This window comes from Gopherus evgoodei, chromosome 22, assembly GCF_007399415.2.
Source record: "Gopherus evgoodei ecotype Sinaloan lineage chromosome 22, rGopEvg1_v1.p, whole genome shotgun sequence".
Taxonomy (NCBI): domain Eukaryota; kingdom Metazoa; phylum Chordata; order Testudines; family Testudinidae; genus Gopherus; species Gopherus evgoodei.
The window spans coordinates 16,636,391-16,657,600 of NC_044343.1; the positions used below are offsets into that span (position 1 = coordinate 16,636,391).

General features: G+C 44.4%; 1 protein-coding gene across 5 annotated transcripts in view; it reads left to right on the plus strand.

Annotated features, from left to right (window-relative positions):
* The window catches only part of RANBP3 (RAN binding protein 3), a 237,190-nt gene that overhangs the window by 90,724 nt on the left and 125,256 nt on the right, over positions 1-21,210 (plus strand). For 3 of the 5 annotated variants that reach the window (XM_030540510.1, XM_030540509.1, XM_030540514.1), the window contains one exon: positions 12,162-12,233. The exons of the other annotated variants lie outside the window; for them this stretch is intronic. In XM_030540510.1, the coding sequence (XP_030396370.1) occupies positions 12,162-12,233 (72 nt within the window). The remainder of the gene's footprint in view (positions 1-12,161; positions 12,234-21,210) is intronic. 5 annotated transcript variants of the gene reach the window in all.

Genomic DNA, 21,210 nt, shown 5'->3' on the forward strand with positions numbered 1-21,210 from the left:
AAAGAACTCTTTCTAGATTAGTAAAACATGATTTCCCTTTACAGAAACCATGTTGACTTTTGCCCAACAATTTATGTTCTTCTATATGTCTGACAATTTTATTCTTTACTATTGTTTCAACTAATTTTCCTGGTACTGATGTTAGACTTACCAGTCTGTAATTGCTGGGATCACCACTAGAGCCCTTTTTAAATATTGGCGTTACATTAACTATCTTCCAGTCATTGGGTGCAGAAGCCAATTTAAGGGACAGGTTACAAACCATAGTTAGTAGTTCTGCAATTTCACATTTGAGTTCTTAAAAGCATGAAAGCACTGATCCATCCCATCAGTGTCTCCTCTCAAGTTGTGGACAGTCTCTAATGTTTCAGCAAGAAGTGTGTATGTGTGGGAGTAGGGGACAGAAGAACTATTCTGCTGACTCAGATTTGAGCCCCTGTGAAGGCAAGATTAGGTTAAATCTTTGCTGTGCTTTGTCTGAGCACCTTTCTGCTGATGACCTTCATCACAGTGCCCATTAAATGGAAGTACATTTGAGGATGGAAGCTTGGCACTAGACCCATGGTCACTGGCATGAGACACAATAGTCTCTTGGGCACATGGAGTATCAATTCACAAGGAGTCATCACTGGTCAGTCCTGCGACATGTCAAATTTATAATGTGTTCACTCTTAGATGATTCACCCAGGGTGGCTGGTAATGAAGAGACACTGCTTGGAGGCATTGCCTCATTGAGTTTGTCATTTATTTGAAATCCTACTAAAATGGAGTAACAGCAACTCCCTGCCCCCCAGTTTGTTTAGGGAGAACCTATGCCCTGTGAGACATTTTGGTATTTAGCCTTTGTAGGATTTCTTATTCATATGGTGGGGATTCTAACCTGGCCCTTGCAGTTGCCCTTTAAGGTAGCGACTGTTCTTAATGTTTTCATTATTTTGTGAATGTCAGCCACTTGGCTAGTTCATTCTCCTCTCTCCAAAGATTAGGGCTTTGGAGCTGGAGCATGGAGCAGTGGAGCTACAGGTTTTTGCCTGGAGCTGGAGCAGAGCCAGGGCACAGCTCCAAAACCCTGTCAAAGATACTCCAGAATAAACTAGGACATCAGCTTTATCAGCATTGTGACTGGCACCTAACTGGAGGTGTCAGTGTCTGCTATTGTTAGTTGTTGGAGGGTAGTAATTTCTTGGCTTTCGCTGACTGGATGTGTTCATGTTTCTCTATCGGAAGGGTTGACTAAGATCTATCTTTTGAGAGGTGTCAGAATATCATTCTGCATCACAAGATCCAGCTGGTCTTTAGTCATGCAACTGTATCACACATGGCTCAGCAAGATGAGATGCACGTGATCCCAAGCACTACAAGTTTGGCAGACACCGATTGTTTTACTCGTTGAGCATCAGTTTTAACTGTACTCAGAGTACATGATTAGGCGACAGCAAATGTTTTTTGTATGACATTGTCAGTGGTGAATTCAGATACACTGATATACTTATGTCAAGATACCCTATATTGTAGTAATCAAAATAATGATATTAGGACTTTCCTGCCTGATGCTCACCAGTATCACATCTTCTCCAAGACTGGACCTCCAGATCCCACAAGTCATGAGAAATTACAGATTATACCTGGGATGGAGAGCTCTAACAGAGGAAGTTCTTGGCCCAGAGTACTTGCTGCTTATTTGCACAATGGGCGTTTTATTAGTGCTTTGAAGATAGGGAGTGTGCTGAATTCCTCAAAGATGGAGTTAATTTGAATGGCTCACCAGATCTCCGGTACTACTTATTGCTAGCATTCAGAGAAGTCTGGGGAAGCCAACTTTGATATGTTTGCCATCAGTGCTCTTCACATTAAAAACTCTCTAACAGAATCAGAGGTTGCGAGGTCTCCATGTTTCAGCAGTCCCAGGTTGACCCAGATGTGATGATATGATATGATTCCAGCAGCCCCATGCTAATCCTGATAGGGATTTAGACTCAACCTGGCCTTTACCAAGATTAGTCTCTCAGCCGGGGTCTTGTATTCCATCCCAGTCAAGTAGCCTGCTGCCAGGTAACAGGGTCCAAGACTTGAAACACCCCATGCCTGGTGAGGTAAGGTGGAAAGGTTTAGTTGATTATAGCAATGGTTTGTGAATCTACTTTGATCCTCTGTTATCTAGTGAGCCTGGGGTTTGTTGCATGGGCAGTTATTTTCTGGGAAATATTGATTTTAGACTTCACAAGAGGCAAGCATTAGGTCTTCATAATTGGACCAGCCTGGTGCCAAATATTTTCTAAGATAAGGTGGGGTATTTAAATTTCATAAATATTTCCTTTAAGCATTGTCTGCCTGGAAAATTTACCAGTATAACCATACCAGTGTAATTCTAGCACTGTAGCTGTGCTGATATAGCACAACCCCCTGTGTGGACACACTTTTTTGGGATGTGGAGTGCTTTTATTTGTTTTAGCTTTATCTCTTTGGAAGTAATTTTAAGCTAAGTTTCGACTCTTTGTAAGACAGTTGACTGTTATGTTATCAAAAAAATTGTTCTTTGAGTAGTTGTCCCTATAGGTGCTCCCCTCCAGCTGTGTGTGCACACCCGTGTGCTTTCGATCAGAGGTTTTTGGTAGCAGTGTCCAGGTGGTCCGTCCCTGTGCTGCAATGAAAGAGTATATATGGGAGTATAGACATATGCGACCACTCCAGTTCCTTCCTAACTGTGTGTGGCTAGAGATGGAGTGTTGTGGTGTCTGTTAGCTTTGAGTTCATCTAGCTTGCTTGTCTTTATTTTTTATTCTCATAGACTCATAGACTCTAGGACTGGAAGGGACCTCGAGAGGTCATCGAGTCCAGTCCCCTGCCCTCATGGCAGGACCAAATACTGTCTAGACCATCCCTAATAGACATTTATCTAACCTACTCTTAAATATCTCCAGAGATGGAGATTCCACAACTTCCCTAGGCAATTTATTCCAGTGTTTAGCTACCTTGACAGTTAGGAACTTTTTCCTAATGTCCAACCTAAATCTCCCTTGCTGCAGTTTAAGCCCATTGCTTCTTGTTCTATCATTGGAGGCTAAGGTGAACAAGTTCTGTATTCTGTATTATTGTATTAATTCCCTGCACAAGTTGGGTGCTTTTCGGTGGTTCCCCCGTTTTGTTTTTGTAGTTTGGGCCTGCTTTCACCCCCTGAGACCTTGGTATCTCTTTGTCTGTGGCCTTTTTTAGGGGAGTGGGTAGGGTGAGTATGCCCAAAACTCCAGGCTTCAAACACTGCCAGACCTTTAATAAGTCTTTTTCCCTCAGTGGCGAACATTCCAGCTGCCTCTGCTGTCTCAGATTGTCTCGCATTCCATCTGAGTGCAAAGTCTGCACTGGCTTTAAGAGCAGATCTAGGAAGCTGAAAGAAGACAGCTTAAGTTACTCCTCATGGAACATTCCTTGAGATCTGCTACTGTCTCAGGGCTCAAGTACTCCATTCTCACTCCTCACACCTGATACATTGGCCTCAGACAATTTGGGTGCCCCATCAACTTCTGTGGTTCCAGCTTCAATAAGAAGAGACCTGTGGGCAGTTTCAGAGACCCTAACATCTTTTAAAAAAAAACAAACAAACCAACCATTTCTGCCCCACCAAGATTCTCCAGGAGAGAGCCTAAGAAGAGGGAGAAGTTGCCCCAGAAGTTGGATAACAAGGAGACCTAGTGTCCTGGTATGCATATTACCGAGGCTCCTATCCCCTCTGGTGCTGACTTCTCCTCCATACCAGCAAAAAATGATCTCCAGTATTTCACTCACCCAGTAAGCAGCCCAGCTTAGCACTGATGCTGGTCTTCCAGACACAGAAACTCCTTTAAAAAGCCAGCTTCATCTGTGACTCTGACCCCCACTTCTGTGGGCCATGCATAAGGAACATACAGATTGCCCAGCGTTACCATCCCCAGTATCTTCAGCTGCATTTTAACCAACCACTCAGTGCCCTGCTTTGCCAGTGCTGACTAGATTCCTTGTGCAAGAGAGCTTTCAAGTGTCTGAAGAACCTGACTGCCCTCTGCTGACAGGTACCAAGAGGGATCTTCTGGTGGTACAGTCTCACACTCTGATGACAGGGTTACTGGGAACTATGCCTCTAGCCTCTTGCCCCACGCTTGCACATTGTAGAAACTGGATAATCCCTTCTGGGACTTGGAGATCTCTGTCCAAGATTCCACTACCTTTCCACTTGACACTCTTTTCCCCGCCCCTCCTGAGATGGCTTTGTCAGGGTTAGACATCTCTCAGGATCAGGATAATGAAGGCACAGTGGTCAGGTTGGGTTCCAGGAGATGATGCGAATGACAGCCAAGGTGGTGAAGCTCCTTCCATCCTCTTCTGACACAGACACTGTCACGGTACCCAGCTTTCCCTCCCTACCCCCCGCCAAGGTTTTGTTTTTTAGGACCCTGAAAGGGAACTCTCATTAATTTGTGAACAAATTAGGCCTGATTTCCAACCAAATTTTGGTTCATTGATTTCTGGTTTCATGCTTGTTTACTAGGCATGACTTTAACAGTCCTTGAATTTTAGTAGTAGGCCTTTTTGTTTAGACTAATTTAATCTTTTTGTCTTCATTTTTCACCTTTTCCCACCAACATATGTTGTTTTGACATTTTATGAACTTTCACTTTTCACGCTTGTTCACAGTTAGAGAAAATTTGTAGGCCCAGTTATTACAACAGCATCCATAGGAACAATTGCTCAAAGGAGAAGGCTAGGTTATTTACTTTTATGGCAATTAGAGTTCTTTGAGATGTTTATCACTATGGATGCCCCACTACCTGCCCTCCTTCCGCTATAATTCAGAGTCCTTGCCTCTGGCTGGATTTTTCTTGTTTGAGAAGAAACTGGAGTGGCATCAATTCCATCCTCCCCAATGTGCCCTCAGATTAGAGCATAAGAATGTAGAGGGTGCAGGTACAGACCAAAAATCTCTATTTGAAAATACGTGGGTGTATGCACATCTGGGGTAGAGCACTTAGAGGGACAAAATCTCTCTAAGAATTCCAGTTATTGTATAAATAAGTAACCTCTCCTTTCATAGATGTCTAATTTCATCTCTTCATGGTATGAGCTGTTAGAGAGCTTATTCCTTCACTCTCACACTTCCCTGGTCCTTCTCGCATGAACAGAGAGCAACAATACCTGAAGTCCGAAGGTGCAAACAATTTGATATTTATTGGGGTGAACTTCCAGCAAGCTTAAATTCAAGTTCCTTTTCCTTATTTTCGAATCCCAACTTACTTTCTGTTTGCCCCTAATTTATATAGTAATATTCTCAGCTATACCTTAACCAATCATTCTACTGAAATTTACCTAGCCAGTCCTAACATATTGTAGCTAACCAGTTATATCTCACCACCTTAATTAGTTTACACCAAGCAAAATTAATTATACAGCAGACAGAAACAATTACAGAACCAGACAGAGACCATGCAAATAAACATACAAAACATTACAGAAGTGAGGATTTCACAACTATATCTATACAGACATAAGGGTTTTACGGCTACATCTAGACATAAGGGTTCTCTAGCTATGTCTATTGATAAGTGAGTTCTTACCAGACAGAAAACTATCAAAATAAATTTTCTTTTACATGTTTTAGGCTCTTCCCTTTCTCTGGAGGTGATAGATTGAATCACCTTCCTAACAGCCCCAGATTGCCTTATTTTAGTATGACTAGTTTGGAATGTGAGGATGTGACCATACATTTCCCAGTTTATGGCTGCTTAGCTGAAGAACCAGGCCTCAGACTGTCACAGTAAGAGAAGGCCATTACACAGACAGTGATTTTTGATTCTTTCTTTTATACCTCTATAACTAGCTAAGTGATAAGAATACACCTAAATTCTTAAAGAATAGGCCTTTGCAGACAGGCCTGAATTTCTATATCCTAACCTGAGCCATTGTGTGTGGTACAGGGAGACTCCTCCTAGTCATAGAACCTGCTCATTGCTTGCACTGTCTAGAGGAGAGAATCTTTTGGCCAAGTCTGTGCTGCTCCAAGCACGGAGATGACCATGCGCTTTTATGTGTGTTCTTCAAGCCGCATCAGCTTGGCCTCATTTTCTAGGATGAGTTCCTTATCATAGTGTCAGTACAGTGGTGATTACTCTTCATTTGAGAGGATTCATTTTCTTCCACCATGTGGTGTTTTTGTATCTTTCAAGATGTCTTAGTTTTCAGAAGCCCGACACTAAAAATGCGTGCCTTGTGAGAGTGTATCTTAGCAATTGCCTTGTGATTGGTGTAGCTGTATGCACTTTTACATAGACATGAGTGAGAGATCTCTTGAGCTACCTGCTTGCCAAGGCTTTGTCTAGACTAGAATAAAAGATGTAATGTTAAAGGGTGTTTGCTACAATGTGCTAACAATTTTGAAAAGCAGAATAGCTGAGGCATGCAGCATTTAACACATACTAAGCTGCTAGAGTTGAACTTAGGCCATGGCTACACTGACAGCTGTACAGCGCTGGGAGTTACAGCTGTCTTCGTACAGCTGCGTAGGGAAAGCGCTGCAGTGTGGCCACACTGACAGCTACCAGCGCTGCAGTGTGGCCACATTTGCAGCATTTGCAGCGCTGTTGGGAGTGGTGCATTGTGGGCAGCTATCCCACAGAGCACCTCGTCCCATTTTGGCGCCGTGGGTTGTGGGAAGTGGACAGAAGTGTGTGGGTCATTCCGCTTCCTGTCCCAACGCCCTGTGGTGCATCGCTTCACATCCCAGCAGTCACTGTTTTTCCGTCCACGTTTGGCGCCATTGTGAGTCTCCCAACGGTTTCTGTGCAGTGCGATTTCTGTGGGAAATGGAACCCGAGCTGATGAGGACTCTGCTGATGAGTGTCGCCAGCACATCACGTTTGGCAGTTGAGCTATTCCTTCAGCTCCAAAGTGACAGTGAGGAGTCCGATGATATCGAGTTGCCTGACGCATATGACACTACATTGCTTGTGGCATTCACGGAAACGCTCAGCACCGTGGAACGCCGCTTTTGGGCTCGGCAAACAAGCACTGAGTGGTGGGATCACATCGTCATGGAAGTCTGGGATGACGAGCAATGGCTACAGAGCTTTCGGATGAGAAAAGCCACTTTCATGGGACTGTGTGCTGAGCTCGGCCCGCACCCTGCGTCGCAAGGACACGAGATTGAGAGCTGCCCTGTCAGTGGAGAAGCAGGTGGCTATTGCAATCTGGAAGCTGGCAACTCCAGACAGCTACCGGTGTCGGTGGGGAACCAGTTTGGAGTGGGAAAGTCGACCATTGGAATCGTGTTGATGCAAGTTTGCAGGGCCATTAATCGCATCCTGCTAAAAAGAACCGTGACTCTGGGGAGTGTGCAGGACATTGTGGATGGCTTTGCACAAATGAGTTTCCCTAACTGTGGAGGGGCGATGGATGGGACGCATATTCCTATTCTGGCACCACCCCACCTGGCATCCGAGTACATTCATCGGAAGGGGTATTTCTCTATGGTTCTTCAGGCGCTTGTGGATCACCGTGAGCGTTTCATTGACATTAACACAGGCTGGCCTGGAAAGGTGCATGATGCACACATCTTTCGGAACAGTGCCCTGTTCAGGAAGCTGCAGTCCGGGACTTTTTTCCCAGACTGCAAGATCACAGTAAGGGACGTCAAAATGCCCATTGTGATCCTTGGAGACCCTGCTTACCTGTTAATGCCATGGCTCATGAAACCGTATACAGGGAAGCTTGACAGGAGTAAGGACCAGTTCAACTACAGGCTGAGCTGGTGCAGAATGACTGTGGAGTGTGCTTTTGGCCGTTTAAAAGGGCGCTGGAGATCTCTGTACAGGAAGCTAGACTTGGGGGAAAGCAGCATCCCCGCGGTTATATCGGCGTGCTGTACCCTCCATAATATTTGTGAAGGGAAGGGTGAAACATTCAGTGAGGAATGGACCTCCGATGTTCAACGCCTGGAGGCTGAATTTGCACAGCCAGAAAGCAGGTCTACTAGAGAGGCCCAGCACAGGGCTGCAAGGATTAGGGATGCCTTGAGGGAGGAATTTGAGGCTGAAAACCAACAATAATGTTTGGTGCCTTGCACGGGAGTGAAGTGCAGTAGTTACAATATTAGTAGGAATCTGTTTTTCCTAAAATGATTTGCAGTGCCTGTTTCTTTCCTGGGCTATGTTATCTTTCACTTTCTGCAATAATAAAGACTGTTTTCAAAGCCAAGAATTGATTTATTGAAAAGAAAATAACTTTCTTGACAGATACACAACATTTTGGGAACCGGCAGGGGGGTGGGGTTGTGAACTGTACAGTCACAGGTTTGAATATGTCCTGTCTGAAGTGCTGTGCAATGACCGCTGCACTTCAGGATGAAAATACTGCGTGGTGTTGGGGGTTGAGTGCAGAGGGTAAGGGTCGTAGTTCTCAGGGCTGGTTGGTGAACATACAGGTGTTGGGGGCAGCTGGTGGTGATAAGAACCTGGATGCTGTGGAAGAGGGTTTGGAGCTGACATTGGGGCACAAGGGAAAGAACTTTGGGACGGGCGGGGGGGGGGAGGGGGCGGCATGGTAGTGCTCTGCCTGCATGGCTACGAGTGACTGGATACAGTCCGTTTGGCGTGCCAGGATGCTTATCAGATGCGTTGTGCTTTTCTTCTTAGCTGCTGCGTTTCTCTGGCGGAGCCTGCTTTCCCTTTCTCTCCAATCCTGCAGTTTTTTACTCTCTCTGGCAGACTGATTCATAACTGCTTTCAGCATGTCTTCTTTGCTTTTTCGTGGCTTCTTCATGAGGTTTTGTAGCCTCTGGCCAATGGATGATATGAGCAGTCCAGTAGTCAAGGACACTGTTTGAAAGACAAAAATGGAAACAGTTAACACAGGCTGCATTGTTTATAATCTCACCCAGACATTATTCCCACACAGTGAAGGAGTTTACAGTCTTCACTTTAGCATAATTTTCCCATACCAAACAGAGCACACCTAACCCACAGGAGGCAGGAAATGGTGAGTAAGGGGGAATGATTGCTTCAGGGATGTGCAGGGGTTTCTGTGCATTGGGGAAAGCAAACTGCTGCAGGGGGCATCTACACTGAACAGTCTCCCAACATTTTCCACAGGAATTAATCCTGGAAGCTATCTCGCTGCTGCAGGTCACCTGGGAAGGGGGGTCTGCAGGGGTTTCTGTTTATTGGGGAAAGCAAACTGCTGCAGGGGCATCTACACTGAACAGTCTCCCAACATTTTCCGCAGGAGTTAATCCTGGAAGATATCTCACTGCTGCAGGTCACCTGGGAAGAGTGGGAGGGTCTTCTACAGCAATGCGGATTCCGCCCTGGCCCCTGTGGAGCTTTCCTGTGTGCAGCAATGCCCCTCCCCCCACCCCTCGCGGCATGATGGCGCGGACGCGTTAGCCTGACTGGGACAAGGACCACAGTGGCTTTCCCTATAAACTTGCGCAAGCGCATTGCCCACGCTCTGGCTGAAACTTTTGAGGAGATTACCGAGGCCGATTACCGAGATGTGATAGACCACATCAATGGGCTATTCCACATCTAGGCATGCATGCATGAAGCCCTGACCCTCCCTCCTCTCCCGAAACATTTCCATCCTGAAAATAAAAGATGCTTACCAGGAACCCGCTCCTTTTCTTGTCCTTCACCAACAAGTTCCAGCTGCTGCGACCTGCTACCTTCCTCCTGGCTTGAGAAGAACTCCTGGCTGCATGCCTCCTGGGACTCCGGGGTGTCTCCCCCCACCACAGTACCCTCACTATCGGTTTCCTCTCCCCTCCCCCCCCGCTCTGAAGTGTCCATCGTGGTCGTCGGATTGGCAGTGGGGTCACCCCCAAGTATTGCGTCCAGCTCCTTGTAAAAACGGCAGGTCGTGGGGGCAGCACCTGAGTGACGGCTTCCCTCGCGGGCTTTGCAATAGGCACTCCGCAGCTCCTTTACTTTAACCCTGCACTGCACTGCGTCCCGGTCATGGCCCCTTTCCAGCATGGCCCTTGAGATCTGCCCATAGGTATCGTAATTCCTATGGCTGGAGCGCAGCTGTGACTGCACAGCTTCCTCCCCCCAAACACTGATGAGGTCCAGCAACTCGCCATTGCTCCCTGCTGGGGCTTGTTTGGCGCATGGAGGCATGGTCACCTGGAAAGATTCACTGATTGATTGCACTCCATACCTGGCTGAGCAAACAGGAAGGGGATTTTTAAAATTCCCGGGGCATTTAAAGGGCGGGTCACCTGAGGCCAGGGCAGTAGAGTGCGAACTGATGAGCAGAGTGGCTAAACAGGCATTCTGGGATGCCTCTGAATACCTCGGAGGCCATTTACAGCGCTTTTGGTGGCCACACTTGCGGAGCAGCGCTGCATCACCAGTGCTGCAATACTTATACCCCAGGCAGAGCAGGAGTACAGCCAATGCTGCAGCCAGGGAGATGCAGCGCTGTATGTGCCTTGCAAGTGTGGACGGTGAGTAAGTTGCAGCGCTGTAAACCCACCACCAGCGCTGCAACTCTCCAGTGTAGCCAAGGCCTTAGGCTCTTTCAGGCTTTAACTTGACCAGTTTAGCACATGTTAAATTATTCACTGTCTTGTCTATACTAGACTTTTCAAAAGTGTTGATTCAAACATGTTAGAATATTAAGCAAACATACATTCCAATCCTAGTCTAGGTGGGACCTGACAGAGGAAGTCCTGTATGTGGTGTCTTTTAAAGAAGTAGATATTACTCTTCTGTTGCCAGCTTTGGCATTTCCTAACTTTTGAGTGCTTGGCTTTTAACATCTTTTCCAGTTTGAAATTCACATGTTGATATATTCATAGGTTTTAAGGCTGGAAGTGACTGTTGCAATCAATCAAATCAGTCCTCCCAGAACACAAGCCAGCGAACTTCCATTAAATAATTTTTGTTTGAACTAGAGCATATCTTTTAGAAAAAACCTTCAATCTTGACTTAAAAATTCAGTGATGGAGAATCCACCACAACCCTTGGTAAATTGTTCCAGTGGTTAATTATGCTCACTGTTAAATATACACCTTATTTCCAGTCTGAATTTTTGTAGCTTCCACTTCCAGCCGTTGGCTCTTGTTAGACCCTTCTCTGTTAGGTCAGAGAGCCCATTATCAAATATTTGTTCCCCATGTAAATACATATAGATTGAAATTAAGTCACCTTTTAGTCTTCTCTTTGTTAAGCCAAATAGATTGCGCTCCTGGAGTCAGTTACTGTAAGACATGTTTTTCAATCCTTTAATCATTCTTGTGGCTCATCTCTGAACCTTCTCCAATTTATCAACATCCTTCTTAAATTATGGACACCAGAACTGTACACGGTATTCCAGCAACACCAGAAGAAATACGGAGGTAAAATAACCTCTCTACTTCTGCTTGAGTTTCCCATTTATGCGTCCAAGGATTGCATTAGCCATTTTGGCCACAGTGTTGGACTGGGAGCTCCTGTTCAGCTGATTACCTACCATGACCCCCAAATCTTTTTCAGAGTCACTGCTTCCCAGGATTGAGGCCCCCATCGTGTAAGTATGGTCTACATTCTTTGTTCCTTGGTGTATACATTGACATTTAGCTGTATTAAAACACACATTGTTTGCTTGCACCCAGTAGACCAAGTGATCCAGATTGCTCTGTATCAGTTACTTGTCCTCTTCATTATTTACCATTCACTCAATCTTTGTCATCTGCAAACTTTATCAGTGATGATTTTATATTTTCTTCCAGGTCATTGATAAAAATGTTAAGCAGTGTAGGCCCAGGAACCGATCATTGCAGGACCCCACTAGAAACACACTCACTCAAGGAGTTTCTTAATCTGTTTAATGTACGCTTTGTTAGTTTTATGTTGTTCTAGTTTTTTAATCAAAATGTCGTGCAGTACTAAGTCAAATGCCTTTATAGAAGTCTAAATATACATCAACACTGTTATCTTTATCAACCAAATCTGTAATACCATCAAAAATATTGTTAGTCTGTTTTCCGTTAAATTTAATGTTGATTGGCATTAATTATGTTACCCTTGTTTAATTCTTTGAGTTCAATATCCGCTGATCCATTATTATATTGTAGGGTGGGACTTTACAATGAGGGAAACTAACTGTTGTGTCTGTACATGTGGGTTTTTTCTTAGTAACTTTTTTCTTGACTACAGTAACAAAGAACAATGTCTTTATGCCATCAAGCTTCTGTGAACCTTCTGCAGGAAATTCTGATTCAGAACCAGGTGAGCTTCCTAATCTCTTTGCCTTTTTCAGCAAGCTGTTATGGCTTGTGCTTGTGATCTAGAGCAGGCTAATGAATATTTTAAAACTAAGCCCTTAGATGAAAGAATGTAAATTAGCTGCTAAAGCTCATCTCCCCATATAAGTGGATTGTTCTTATCAGTCATTATAGATGGTTTGTTTTCTGAGGTTTGCGGATATAAACTGTTTATTTACAGTTCCCACTTTGCAATCCATCTGAACTTCAGGTGAAGTGGAATATGTCATTTTCCAGTATGTCATTGTTTTGTACAATGGAAGGTGGTAAGATTCAGGTTTTGTATCTGTTACCTTACTAGCTTTAATAGCCTGTTGTCATATCAGCTGTATATGGTTGCAAATATAACATAACCCACAAATCATACGGATATTTCATTATTGAAAAAAGAATTTAATTTAGCCTTATGTGAATTTTTAAAATGTCTTTAGAAGATGGTTTTAATTTCACTTTTTTCTTTTCAGTGGATCAGACCGTTACCACAGCCCCAGTTCTTTCCTCCTTTTGGAACAAGGGGCTTTGCCCACTTCTGCAATAACTTACAGCATGTGCTATCTTTAGCACTTCCCCCAACTATAGAGTGGAATTGTGTACACATGCACCCAAACAGTCTTTGCGGTCCAGCGCCATTTGAAATCACTCCCAGTGAAGATTCTTAGACAAACACTACATCAAGATAAGAGTTAAAATTGTGGTTACAGATTAGTAATTTTGACTAAAGGTTGTATTTATTCCTTAACTAAGACCTATAAACTCAGAAATTCAGAGTTAATGTTAACGCTTGTAAGACAACATTTTAAGGTATGGCACATGTAAAATCTTAACTCTGTCCTTTAGTGACACCATTAAATAACCATAAAATTATGCAAAAAAACAGGAGTGCTTGTGACGCCTTAGAGACTAACAAATTTATCTGAGCCTAAGCTTTCGTGGGCTACAGCCCCACTTCATCAGATGCATGTAGTGGAAAATACAGTAGGAAGATATTATATATATATACACACACACACACACATACACAAAGAACATGAAACAATGGGTGTTACCATACACACTCTAATGAGAGTGATCAGTTAAGGTGAGCTATTATCAGCAGGAGAGAAGAAGAACTGTTTATAGTGGTAATGAAAATGGCCCATTTCCAGCAATTGACAAGGAGATGTAAGGAACTGGGGGGGGAGGGGGAGAAGGGAGGAGGAGAGAAGCATGGGGAAATAGTTCTACTTTGTGTAATGGCCCATCCACTCCCAGTCTTTATTCAAACCTAGTTTGATGGTGTCCCATTTGCAAATTAATTCCAATTCAGCAGTCTCTCGTTGAAGTCTGTTTTTGAAGATTTTTGTTGTAATATTGCGACTTTTAGGTCTGTAATCGAGTGGCCAGGGAGATTGAAGTGTTCTCCAACTGGTTTTTGGATGTTATAATTCTTGACATCTGATTTGTGTCCATTTATTCTTTTATGTAGAGACTGTCTGGTTTGGCCAATGTACATGGGAGAGGGGCATTGCTGGCACATGATGGCATATATCACATTGGTAGATGTGCAGGTGAATGAGCCCCTGATGGTGTGGCTGATGTGATTAGGTCCTATGATGGTATCTCCTGAATAGATATGTGGACAGAGTTGGCAACGGGCTTTGTTGCAAGGATAGGTTCCTGGGTTAGTATTCTTGTTGTGTGGTGTGTGGTTGCTGGTGAGTATTTGCTTCAGGTTTGGGAGTTGTCTGTAAGCAAGGACTGGCCTGTCTCCCAAGATCTGTGAGAGTGATGGATCATCCTTCAGAATTGGTTGTAGATCCTTGATGATGCACTGGAGAGATTTTAGTTGGGGGCTGAAGGTGATGGCTAGTTGTGTTCTGTTGCTTTCTTTGTGGGGCCTGTCCTTTAGTAGGTTACTTCTGGGTACTCTTCTGGCTCTGTCAATGGGTTTCTTCACTTCAGCAGGTGTGTATTGTAGTTGTAAGAATGCTTGATAGAGCTCTTGTAGGTGTTTGTCTCTGTCTGAGGGGTTGGTGCAAATGCGATTGTATCATTGAGCTTGGCTGTAGACAATGGATCGTGTGGTGTGGTCTGGATGAAAGCTGGAAGCATGTAGGTAAGTATAACGGTCAGTAGATTTCCAGTATAGAGTGGTGGTTATGTCGCCATCATTTATTAGTACTATAGTGTCCAGGAAGTGGATCTCTTGTGTGGACTGGTCCAGGCTGAGGTTGATGGTGGAATGGAAATTGTTGAAATCATGATGGATTCCTCAAGAGCTTCTTTTTCATGGGTCCAGATGACGAAGATGTCATCAATGTAGCGCAAGTAGAGTAGGGGTGTTAGGAGACGAGAGCTGAGGAAGCGTTGTTCTAAGTCAGCCATAAAAATATTGGCATACTGTGGGGCCATGTGGGTACCCATAGCAGTGTCGCTGATTGAAGGTACACATTGTCCCCAAATGTTAAATAGTTATGGGTGAGGATAAAGTTACAAAGTTCAGCAACCAGGTTTGCTGTGACATTATCGGGGATACTGTTCCTTACAGCTTGTAGTCCATCTTTGTGTGAAATGTTGGTGTAGAGGGCTTCAACATCCATAGTGGCTAGGATGGTGTTTTCAGGAAGATCACTAATAGATTGTAGTTTCCTCAGGAAGTCAGTGGTGTCTCGAAGATAGCTAGGAGTGCTGGTAGCGTAGGGCCTGAGGAGGGAGTTTACATAGCCAGACAATCTTGCTGTCATGGTGCCAATGCCTGAGATGATGGGATGTCCAGGATTTCCAGGTTTATGGATCTTGGGTAGCAGATTGAACACCCCTATTCTGGGTTCTAGGGATGTGACTGTGTGGATTTGCTCTTGTGCTTTTCAGGGAGTTTCTTGAGTAGACGGTGTAGTTTCTTTTGGTAACCATCAGTGGGATCAGAAGGTAATGGCTTATAGAATGTGGTGTTGGAGAGCTGCCTAGCAGCCTCTTGTCCATATTCCGACCTATTCATGATGACAGCACCACCTCCTTTTTCAGCCTCTTTTATAATGATGTCAGAATTGTTTCTGAGGCTCTGGATGGCACTATGTTCTGCACGGCTAAGGTTATGGGGCAGGTGATGCTGTTTTTCAACATTTTTAACCCATGCATATTGGCGGAAGCACTGTATGTAGAAGTGCAGTCTGTTGTTTCGACCTTCAGGGGGAGTCCACCCAGAATCCTTCTTTTTGTAGTGTTGGTAGGAAGGTTTCTGTGGGTTAGTATGTTGTTCAGAGGTGTTTTGGAAATATTCCTTGAGTCGGAGACATCGAAAATAGAATTCTAGGTCACCACAGAATTGTATCTTGTTAGTGGGGGTGGACGGGCAGAAGAAGAGGCCCCAAGATAGGACAGATTCTTCTGCTGGGCTAAGAGTATAACTGGATAGTTTAACAATATTTCTGGGTTGGTTAAAGGTGCCACTGTTGTGGACCCTTGTGGCATGTAGTAGTTTAGATAGTTTTGTGTCCTTTTTCTTTTGTAGAGAAGCAAAGTATGTGTTGTAGATGGCTTGTCTACTTTTTGTAAAGTCCAGCCACAAGGAAGTTTTTGTGGAAGGTTGTTTTTTTATAGAAGTATTCAGTTTTGAGAGTTCATTCGTAATCTTTCCCTGTTTGCTGTGTAGGATGTTGATCAGGTGGTTCCGCAGTTTCTTTGAGAGTGTGTGGCACAATCTGTTAGCATAGTCTGTGTGGTATGTAGATTGTAATGAATTTTTTACTTTCAGTCCGTTTGGTATGATGTTCATCTGTTTGCATTTGGAAAGGAAGATGTCGTCTGTCTGTATCTACGCTAGTTTTTTCATGAAGTTGATGGATTTCCACTCCATACAGCTAAATTCAGTGCCTTGCATATTGCGAATACAGACTAACACGGCTGCTACTCTGAAACCTCTCCTTATAATGTGTATGGTAACACCCATTGTTTCATGTTCTCTGTGTCTGTCTGTCTGTCTGTCTATCTCTTCCAACAGTATTTTCCACTACATGCATCCGATGAAGTGAGGCTGTAGCCCACGAAAGCTTATGATCAAATAAATTTGTTAGTCTCTAAGGTGCCACAGGTACTTCTGTTCTTTTTGCGGATACAGACTAACACAGCTGCTACTCAAACATAAAATTATGATAAATGCTTAAGTGGTCATGGTCCTAGATTAGCTATAGCTGATGTTGAATTAGATTTTGTTTTCCACCTTCGTGGTGTCACTATGAGACATTCTTCAAATATAGCCTATGCAGAAGATTTCAGTGAGTTTTAACTATATAAGAAATTTGTAGAGATAGTGTTACTCTGTTACTGAAACCATTCGAGGTGAGACAAGGGCCTGAGGTGCTAAATTTCTTAAAGAAGCCATTTAAAAATAATTAATTTTGATTGATCAACTAATAAAAATACTTGCAAATTCTTAGTAAACTTATTCTGTACTCACAGTAAGTATTGGAAAAGATCAGTGTATTCTTCATTCATAACAAAGATGTTGAATCGGTGCTTTAAGTACAAAACTGAATCTTAATGGTGCAGCCTTCACCAGCTGCTCCATAGTAAAGAGCAGAATGAAACTCCTTAACCCAACTCAAAAGCATAGGGCGAGTTCTACAGCCTCCATAATATACCCCACTGCCTCATTAGCCTTATTGCTATTTTACTGTTTCTGTTTACTTTCCTTCGCATTTGTCATACACAATTTGCAGAACGGTGAAGTGCAAAATCACAACGAATTGATTGTGGAAAACATCCATGCTGCCTTATCCCCAACCCCCCTTTTGCCCTTCTGCCCCTCAGAACACATGCATTTTTATAATTTTCTGTTTGAGGAGAACTAGATTCTTCTTTCAGTTAAGTATCAGAGGGGTGGCCGTGTTAGTCTGGGTCTGTAAAAAGCGACAGAGTCCTGTGGCACCTCATAGACTAACAGCCGTATTGAAGCATAAACTTTTGTGGGTGAATACATCTGACGAAGTCGGTATTCACCTACAAAAGCTTATGCTCCAATACGTCTGTTAGTCTGTGAGGTGCCACAGGACTTTGTCGCTTCTTTCAGTTAATCTATTAAAAATTCTACTTGTGGTGACCAGCAAAGGTTCTTGCCATGTCTGTTGTCAGGCACTGCAGGTTTGGAACTAGTTGTCTAGTGGGAGATTTACACACTGTGCTGCAGTCAGATGAAACTGCAACTGATGCCCCACCACCAGATGTTAGACCCGCTGACTAGCAGCAGACTTCTGATTGGACACCACTTTGTGTAAAGCTTCCTGTTCCTGTCCCACCACTTGTTCTCGTGAGTTGTTGCTTGAACTGTTGCTGCCTAGAACTCGGACGTCAACTCCCTGCCTCTTTGCTTGGCTCCTACTCCTTGTTCCTGTCTCCTGCTATCTAGCCTTGCTCCTTGTTCCTTTTACCATACCTAGTTCCACACTCTTGCTACCACGTCCTGCTCCTAGTGCCTGTTTTCTTGCCCTGACCCCTGCTGTTGACTCCTCCTTTGACCCTAGATGTAACTTTTTACTCCAGTTCTGACTTAATTCTTGACATGGCTCTAAATTTGACCCTTGGTTTGGCTTTGGACTCTGAGTCTGGCTTTGATCTTTGGCATGACTCCCAATTGTAACCCTGACTCCACCCCTTGTTCTGACCGTTAGGTCAGACTATTCTGTTAGAGACTCTGGCCACGTCCAGACTACCCGCCATATCGGCGCGTTAAAATCGATTGCTCGGGGATTGATATATCGCGTCTAATCTAGACGCGATATATCGATCCCCGAGCACGCTTATATCGATTCCGGAACTCCATCAACCCCAACGGAGTTCCGGAATCGACACGGAGAGCCGCGAACATCGATCCCGCGCGGTGTGGACGGGTGAGTAATCCGATCTTAGATATTCAACTTCAGTTACGTTATTCACGTAGCTGAAGTTGCGTATCTAAGATCGATTTCCCCCCCCCAGTGTGGACCAGCCCTCTGACAGCTTGCTCAAATCCTCTTGGTCTTCTCCAGGATTCGCTGCTGAATCCTTGGACTAAGTATCGATACCTCCAGGGCGCTTGCCCCACTGTTGCCCCAGGGGCCTATGAGTCTGCAGGAATAGACTGCACCTCTCTGTAGGATGAAAACTTGAAACTGGGGGACTAAGTGCTACAGCTACAGATGAGAAACTGCTCTGTGCTGGAGGAAGCTACAGCACTTGGAGTGACTGTGGGTACCGACTTGTCTGCCCTTACTATGCCAACTTGGTTGACCAGCCCCAGAGTCCCTCTGCTGGCAGTATATAATAATGCTTACAATAAGTTTCATGGGTTCCTTACCTAGTGCAGACTTCTGTTTATGCTCCAGTGCAAAGAGTATGTAATAATCAAGTAAACTGGGTCTAATACTGAACCTGCTTACTGGGATAGCTCTGGCATAAGTCTCTCTCCCCTTCTAGAGCAGGATCGTTCAATGTTGACCAATTGGGACTTATCTGTAGAAGCATTTGCTGCTGTTTTTCAATGACCCTCACAAACCCTGCATTGAAGACTCTCCTGTATGAAAGCTTTGTCAAACTCTGGAGTCATAGAATCATTGAATTTTAGGTTTGGAAGAGACCTTGTGAAGTCATCTAGTCCAATCATCTGCTCAAAGCAGGACCAACACCAACTAAATTATCCCAGCCAAGGCTTTGTAAAGCTGGGCCTTAAAAACCTCTAAGGATGGAGATTCCACCACCTCCCTAAGTAACCTATTCCAGTGCTTCACCACCCTCCTAATGAAATAGTGTTTCCTAATATCCAACCTAGACTTCCCCCACTGCAACTTGAGACCATTGCTTCTTGTTCTGTCATCTGCCACCACTGAGAACAGACTAGCTCCATCCTCTTTGGAACCCCCTTTCAGGTAGTTGAAGGCTGCTATCAAATACTCCCTCAATCTTCTCTTCTGCAGACTCAATAATCCCAGTTCCCTCAGCCTCACCTCGTAAGTCATGTGTCCCAGCCCTTTACTCATTTTCGTTGCCCTCTGCTGGACTCTCTCCAATTTGTCCATATCTCTTCTGTAGTGGGAGGATCAAAACTGGACTCAGTACTTCAGCTGTGGCTTCACCAGTCTCAGATAGAGGGGAATAATACTTCACTCGATCTGCTCACAGTGCTCCTATTAATACAGCCCGATATGCCGTTAGCCTTCTTGGCAACGAGGACACACTGCTGATTCCCATCCAGCTTCTCGTCCTCTGTAATCCCCAGTTCCTTTTCTGCAAAACTGCTGCTTAGCCAGTCGGTCCCCAGCCTGTAGCGTTACATGAGATTCTTTCTTTGTAAGCATAGGAGTCAGCCCCTTTTGTCACCCAGTTCTGATGCTTGGCCATAGATGCTGCCTGGAACATGACCGCACTTCTCCAGCAGTTTTGGCATTGTCTTTGCGAAGATACTGCAGCTGGAACGTAAAAGGGTCCCACCTACCTTCTGCACTTACCTAAGGCTCAGTCCTCAAGCCCAAGCAAGCTCTGCCTCGTTTGAGTCCATTCACACTAACACAGTACAGTCCCACCTATTCTCCAGTGAGTGAGAGCATTGAAAACAGGAGACCGTCTGCTTCTTTTGTGGAGGAGCAGGTCATGTGGTATCCACTGTTAAGTGCTGTGGAATGTTGTTGCTGCTGCAGAATTGTTACTGTTTTGGGAGCGCCAATATCAGCTGCACTACCAAATAGTGCCACATGTTAGTTCAGAAGACCTTGATGTTACTCATAAAAAATGACCACAGGATTGGTTCAGTGGCAAAGGCACTCGGTCAGGTTTTCTGTTGCCGAAGCATGGTATTAGCGCCCTGACTATGGTTACAGGTGCACTAACACACATGCATGCCCACTCAGTTAATGCACCAGATGTTTCCCCCTTGGCTGAACAGAGCTGCCCCTCCTATTACTTCTGCTTTTATACATCGTTACAGACAAGTTATGTATTACAGTCCTGACTCTTTAGTTACCGCCCATATCCTTATACCTGCTAGTTCAAACAAAATGTCCCTATCCATTATCCTGTCATCCTGTCCTTATCTTACTCGGAGTCACTGGGTTTATGATGTTACTTGAGAGCTCTAGGTGTTCCTGTAGCATCCTGTCAGGTCAGGAATGCGCTTACTTGCTGTTAGCTAATACCTGGTTCATTACTATTTTGCCAAGGCCAGACCTAACTCTGGTTCACAGCCTTGGTTCACACTGTTAGTTATGCCTATGCCTTTATCAGGTCCTAGATCCATGTTCCCTGTCAAAACCCCTGCTAACCTGATGATAGGGAAAAGAATACCCCCACACCCAGTCAGAGTCCCCAGCCTCCGTACCATGAGGGAGAAGTCCTGAGACTGTTAAACCAGGAATTCTTCATATCCAGTTCTACATATTCCCCTGTGGATCCTGCAGATCAAGCAGGCCTTCCCCATGGTATGGGCCTTGATATGGATTTTTCCATGGCCCAAGTCCTTGATCTTCCTGTACAACCCAAAGTTATCCTGGATCTTGTAGAAACAGTAGATGGGTCACTTTTGGGGACTGGCCCAGGTATACAGGAAAGCACATCACTGAAAGTTGTGATTGAGGAACACTGGGAAGCCCTTTCTTGACTAACGTCCCTACAAGTGCTCCACTTCGAGTTTACATGAGCTATGTGTGCTTTTGATTGGAGATTTTGGGTAGTGGTGCCAATTTGGTCTGTGCATGCACTCTACCCTGCCTTGTGCTCTGCATCATGGCTATATGGAGCTGTGCAGGTGAACTTCCCTCAGTTCTTTTTAAACCAGCACTGCCTGAGACTGAGCCGTAGCAATGTCAGAGTTGAGTTTACCTCAGCTATATTTTTTCTCTTTTCTACTAATTAGTATTAGTAGTTGGTGTTAGCTTTTATATTAATTATTGTAATTCTATAAAGTTAAAACACACACACAGTTATAGTTTTTAGTGTAA